The sequence below is a fragment of the Seriola lalandi genome, unplaced genomic scaffold (genome assembly GCF_002814215.2).
Source record: "Seriola lalandi dorsalis isolate HSWRI2012SDOR001 ecotype SW California unplaced genomic scaffold, Sedor1 jcf7180002050918, whole genome shotgun sequence".
NCBI classification, from domain to species: Eukaryota; Metazoa; Chordata; class Actinopteri; order Carangiformes; family Carangidae; genus Seriola; species Seriola lalandi.
In genome coordinates this window covers 5,800-11,645 of record NW_019521471.1, presented here as the reverse complement: position 1 = coordinate 11,645, position 5,846 = coordinate 5,800, and the positions used below count along the sequence as shown (strand labels likewise).

The window sequence follows — 5,846 nt, the reverse complement described above, 5'->3', positions numbered from 1 at the left end:
GTGGTCTTATATTTTGTCCATGCAGCAGACTGAATAAAACAAACATGTTGGTTCATTTAAATCATTCAAATTTATTCATAAATGTATTTAGTTTTGTTCATAATTCCCTGCTGTCTGAGAAGGGCTGAGAGATCTGCTGATTAGACTCGTTTACTTCTGCTGATGAAGGTCACAGATCCAGCAGTGACGGTCTGCAGCAGTGAGGAAGCAGAGACACAAATCAACATGATTCACATTCTGACCCTGAATCCTTCGTCTTCACAGCAGCTTTTAAAAGAACCAAAGACACGAACCTCGACCATGTCGTCGCCCTGGATCTCTCGGACAGAGGTGAACTTATCGGTCTGAGCGATCAGCTTCCCGCCCTCCTCTCTGACAGTGCACTGCTCAGGGACAGAGACAGGGACAGAGGATGTTGAACAGAAAGCGTTGCTACTGTTGAAGCTAAAATATGTTTATTGCACAAATATCCTGAAGATTTTCCAGCAAAACTAAATAATTGCAGGAGACTGAGAGAAAGAAAATGAAATCCATCCATCCATCCTCAGTCTGTCTGGATAGATCTTGCAGGTATCACTGCAAACATCTTTTGGTGATTGTTTCATCATGAATCTGATTCTTTCAGCTTCAGATGCAGGAGGAAACACCGAGTCAAATCTCTGCAGCGCTGTCACCATCATTTAAAAGATGCTCTTTAGAAACTGGCATCATCAGCTCACATGAAACTCTCCTGTCTTCACCTCTGCCTTTCTGCTGTGCATGCAACGTCTGAGTCTTGGATCACCTTGAACTTCCTGCCGTCCACAGACGTCACCTCCGACTCTTTCCCGATGCTGAACGAATGGACTTTGGTGCAGACGGGAGTCTTCATCGTGCAGGTGAAGTCTTTGCCGTTCTGCTCGATCACTATCACCGGTTTCACCTCCTTACGCATCTTCACAATCATTTCAGGTGCATCTTGAAATCATATTAATAATAATTGATGTCTGCTACAGTTCATAGACAAAAAAATCCTGTAATTTATTCAATATTTACCTGCTACTTGCAGGAACTCCTCCAGGTTTTCCTCAGAATAAACCTTCCAGGTGCCGTTGAAGTCCATAACTAACCTGCTGCGTGTGTTGCCTGAGGATGTTTGTTGTTCTTCTTCTTGTCAAATCCCATCACGTCCTGCTGGTTGGCAGGTCGGGGACTTCAAACTCCCTGTTATTTAGACTGGAATTTCCAATGAGACCAACAACAGACGCAACTTCCTGTTGGTCCGTACTCAGGCCGTGGTGTCACATCTTACATCAATAGATCAAGTATTGTTGTTGTACAGGTGGTTTATATTTCCCCCCCTTTTCTCTCTACCAGCTACACTATGTGTCCCATTTCTACAAATCCAACAAAACTAGAACCAGCTCCTCGTGGTCGTATCCCTCCGCCACTCAGACTAGTTCCAGGTCACATCCCTGTTTATCCAGAGTCAGAGAGAATATGAAGCATTCATGTGAGAGGTTCTCAACAAGTCTTGAGTAATGTCTAAAAGGTGTTTGCTGAGGTCACACTGACCTTTGACCTCTGACCACCAAAATCTAATAATTTCATCCAGGTGAATGTTAGTAGCAAATTTGAGGAAGTTCCTTCAAGGTGTTTCTGAGACGGACGGACGGACAACCTGAAAACAAAATGGCTGCCGCTCTGACTGTCGACGGCGAGCGGAATAATAAATGCAGATTCTTCCTGAACATCGACTGGGACAAACCTTTATTTCAGACAGGATTTAAAGCTTTTTCTTCATTTGACAAACATTCATGACTACGACACTTTTTTTTTTTCCAAGATACAAAAATACTTCAACTTGCAAACAAACACAGAAAGAACGCAAAAACATTTTAAGGCAAACGTTCGGCAGCTGAAGCTCAGGCAGAGCTGATCTCTTTAACCTCCAGTGAAACACCCTGTTTATTTAACATCACTGTGGAAATGTTACTGAAGCTGTTGGCAGTTAAAACACTTTGGCTTATAAGCAGTCACATCACAGACAGTCACTGTGCAGCACACTGAGGACAGACGGCGTCTGTTAGCAGGAGCCATGTTGCAGTCCCTGAGAAAACACTGAGCAGTCATGCAGCGACGGACAAACAGTGCCAAGCTTCTTCACAGACGTCGGTCCAACAATATCTGCAGCTTTGACTTTAAGAAGCTAATTTAGCATTCTTCAATTAGCAGAATGGTGTTTTCTATCCAAACAAACTGAGTCGACTTCAGTATTTTACACTTGATATTATGGCCTGTCAGTAAGGAGTTTTAAGGCATTTACCAACATTGATATTAGAGTTCAAAAATTAAACAGCACACAAACAATCATTAATCAAGAAGTCATTAAGGTTGGTTTAGTTTTTTAGACATTTACAGAGCAGCACTTTATAGTTAAAGAGTCTGTGTGTAGGTACAGCTGTGCTTTGAGCTACATGCTAATGTCAGGATGCTAACATGCTCACAATCACAATGTTAACGCGCTGATGCCAAGCAGGTAAAATGTGCACCGTCCTCATATTAGTTTAGGCTGTTAGCATGCTAACATTTGCTAATTAGCACAGAAGCTAAGGCTGATAGGAATGAGATTAGATATTTGGTCAGAAACCGAGGGGACAAATTGATCATTTGACCTGAAGGGGATGCTGGGTAAAAAGTTAAAGGTGATTACGGTTCATCCTGAGGGGAACATGCATGTCTGAACCAAATTTCATGACAGTGGTTTTTCAGATATTTCACTTAAAAGCACAAATGTGAACCTCGTGGTGGCACCAAAGGAAACGTCAGAGGATCACCAAAGTGAGAGAGATTCATCCTCTGGAGATCATGAATGTTTGTAATAACTTTCATGGAAGTTTGTCCAGTAAGATTTTTCAGTCTGGATCAAATTGTTGACAGACACATGAACTCAAACATATCTTAAAAACGTCTGTGACGTTGTTTGTTGTTGCCTTTCTGACATATCGTTCGGGCTCTACTTTATGGCGTAGTTATACTGTGCTTTGAGGTGGGTAAACTCCACCCGTCTGGTGCTTCAAGTTTGTTAAAAGAAGTGCTCTGTCTTTGTTGTGGGACTTGATGCGGATCTGCACGTTGAGACAAAATGTGGCTCATTCCAGTCTCATGATCCTGAAGCAGCAGACGGCCAGTGGAGCCTGCTTTGGTAGAAACTATGAGAAAATCATAAGTTGTGAAAAAGACAAAATCCAAAATCCCATATCACAAGATAAAAAATAATACTGAAATATAAATATGAAGCTTTGCTACGACTTCCATCCATTCAGATCACGAGTGACGATGAGAAAACATCCTTCACTTTCAAGTACTGTATGTTTGTGCTTCATCATGACAGGAAGGAGTCCCCCTCCCCCTCCCCCTCCCCCTCCTGGTTTGGACCCGGGTCACTGAGGCAGCGTGATAGCTTCAGTTGCTCCTGCTCCTCCTGATCGTCTGGAGCCTTCGCCTTCAGCTCCATGTCGCCTTCAGCTCGCGGCGTGCTGCTCTGATTGGGCCTCGGCTGAGACTCGTTCAACAGGCTGACGGCATCAGGAGGGCGGGGCTGAGGCTGAGAGTCCCGCCCCCTCGGGCTCTCACCGTCATCGTAGGTGTAAACCTGATGTTCTGGAAAGTAGAGACAATGTTTTAATGTATTAGAGCTTTAACGTCTACAGGCGTCTTTATTTAGTTTCTCTGACAAGTCGTGGAAAAAGTCAAAGCGCCACAATTTTAAAATACTCAGTTACAAGTAAAGTCCTATTTTACAAATCATACAACACAGAGCTGGAAGAAAATCTATTAAATTAAGTAAAAGAAAAAACACGAAGTGAGTAATAAAAAACAAAACATTACAGGGTCAATCATTCAATACTTCGACAAAATCTGCCCTTAAAGGCCTTTTACATATTTGATCCATTTGGTCCAAAGTTTAATAAACTCAGTTTTCCAAAGGTAATCTTTTACTATATATATATATATATATATATATATACTGTATACTGTGTGTATATATATATATATATACAGTATATATCTCCACATCTGTATCGTAGAGGGTTCAGAGAAGTAACCAGCGCCTTGTGAGCACATTTATACAAACAGAAATCAAAACCAAACATTTCTTCATCTGATCGTCTCGACTGAAAATCAACATTTCCTGAAAAGATCAGAGTCAAATCTACTTTTTAGTGTTTGTGAAACTCGACCCAGAATCACTGGACGGTCCCAGAATTCACGCCACTGGTTTGTTTCCTGTCTCCAACACTTCATATCTTCCCGTAACGTGTGTTTCCTGTTTTGGTGTAATAAAGACATGAATAATACGTTCCCACCCAAACTCCCGCCATCATCACAGTTGGTGCATTTCCACACATCGATCAATCCTCATTGATACTGTACGGTTGATCTCTTTCCCATTTGTCCTGTATGTTTGTAACGTCCTGTTTTCAACCAGAAATACGTCCAGAGTGAAAACTCTGTTCTCATGAGCAGATGTATGTTGATGAGAAATGTTTCACTGACCTGGTTCGAAACAGACTTTTCTCACTGGTGGAGTTTCCTGACGGTTTGCAGGAACCGTGAGGTAGTGACTCATCTGTGGACGGGACGTGACAGAGTGAGGAGGCACTTTAATTCAAAGCAGGTGGAGGTTTAATGATCTGGACACGAGCTTCATGTTGGCAGCAGCAGAATCAACCTATAATGTGTTTTCCATGTAAGAAACTCACCCTCCTCTCCATCTCCACTCTCTGCTTCCTGAAGCGAATCTCACTCACATTGTCCTCAAACGGGTCGATCATCAGGTCGTGTCTGCTGTAGGAGCGAAGCTGAGGAGCAGAGACATCAACACGAGCGTCAGAAGGTTCAGACACATCAGGAAACGAGTGCTGAACTCTTCCTGAACTCCTCCCTCACCCTCTGTCTGGTGTTCTGCAGGTTCACTCGCAGGATCTTCCTGATCTCTTGCTCACGGCTCTTGGAGATGCTCGGTATCGCTCGCTGTCTGACCGGACCTTTAGGCTGGATGTTCCTGCAGAGACACACATAACATATCATTAATGTCTTAATACACAGAGACAGGAAGATTACTTCTAATAAAACCAACAAATTATCTTATAATCTTCTTTTATTAAGAGCCTTTCTTTGAGCTTTTAACTGCTCCGAAGCACAAAAGGAGCCTGAATCAGACGTTTGGCTTCTGATGAATTATTTGAACACTTTTTAAAAGCAACAGAGTTCAAATGATTAAGTAATTCATAAGAAAGGAAAAGAAAAACAGTCAGGTCTATAAAGATAAATATAATTTTGTGCAGCATAAATGTTTTTGGCAGCTCCTCACCTGTAAAGTTGAGATCCACTGACGCATATTAGACTTTAAGTTTGGTGCTTTATTTCAGAATAAACAGGGACTCACTGCATGGAGACGGAGGACACGATGGCGGGCAGCTTGGCGGCGCTCCCGCTCTCCACCAGCATCATGGCCTGTTTCATCTCCATCTTGTTGTAGAAGGAGATGAGCTGCGGCTCGGTGGAGCGCTCGCCGGCGATCAGCCACCTCTTCACGTAGGCCTTGTTGAAGCGGTTCAGCCTGAGCACAGAGGAAATACTGTCATGAAGGAGTCTGTGTGAACAGTGAACTACTCTCTCTCTGCACATGTGTGTGTTAAACACTTCAACCATCCCAATAACAGTGACGCCACAGAGAGGGAATCCCTCAGTAACGGCGAGGAGACGGAGCATCGTACTTGTCTTTCCAGTGATGGTGTCCATAGTGTCCACAGATGTCTTCAATCCCCGTGAGGAGATGATCCAGGAACTAAAGACAAAAT

At 43.0% G+C, this 5,846-nt stretch overlaps 2 protein-coding genes across 3 annotated transcripts in view; both read right to left on the bottom strand.

Annotated features, from left to right (window-relative positions):
* Positions 1 to 51: 51 nt before the first annotated feature.
* Positions 52 to 1,637, bottom strand: LOC111649467 (fatty acid-binding protein, liver-like). 2 transcript variants are annotated; one of them, XR_002760293.2, is made up of 4 exons: positions 1,036 to 1,637; positions 741 to 957; positions 294 to 383; positions 52 to 191 (listed from the first exon to the last, which is right to left on the bottom strand). XR_002760293.2 is itself a non-coding variant. In XM_023399214.2 (4 exons), the coding sequence occupies exons 1-4, from the start codon at positions 1,100 to 1,102 to the stop codon at positions 141 to 143; spliced, it is 381 nt and encodes a 126-aa protein (XP_023254982.1). In that variant the 5' UTR covers positions 1,103 to 1,637; the 3' UTR covers positions 52 to 140. The 2 variants fall into 2 exon arrangements, 1 of the variants encoding a protein (XP_023254982.1); XM_023399214.2 differs by having other exon boundaries at positions 785 to 957.
* Positions 1,638 to 1,732: 95 nt separating this feature from the next.
* Positions 1,733 to 5,846, bottom strand: part of LOC111649465 (Na(+)/H(+) exchanger beta-like) — a gene marked incomplete at its 5' end in the record, with an annotated part of 9,036 nt that continues 4,922 nt past the window's right edge. Inside the window, 6 exons of the mRNA XM_023399213.2 lie at positions 1,733 to 3,642; positions 4,540 to 4,612; positions 4,746 to 4,844; positions 4,933 to 5,047; positions 5,432 to 5,605; positions 5,763 to 5,833. Of these exons, the coding sequence (XP_023254981.1) occupies positions 3,365 to 3,642; positions 4,540 to 4,612; positions 4,746 to 4,844; positions 4,933 to 5,047; positions 5,432 to 5,605; positions 5,763 to 5,833 (810 nt within the window). The remainder of the gene's footprint in view (positions 3,643 to 4,539; positions 4,613 to 4,745; positions 4,845 to 4,932; positions 5,048 to 5,431; positions 5,606 to 5,762; positions 5,834 to 5,846) is intronic.

Bases quoted from the DNA above. Each gene is read 5' to 3' on its own strand.
- LOC111649467 (XM_023399214.2), bottom strand. From the start codon at position 1,102: ATGGACTTCAACGGCACCTGGAAGGTTTATTCTGAGGAAAACCTGGAG. The intron at 958-1,035 runs GTAAATATTGAA...TATGATTTCAAG, and splicing joins GGAGTTCCTGCAAGTAGCAG to ATGCACCTGAAATGATTGTG. The intron at 384-784 runs GTGATCCAAGAC...GTCCCTGAGCAG, and splicing joins TGGACGGCAGGAAGTTCAAG to TGCACTGTCAGAGAGGAGGG.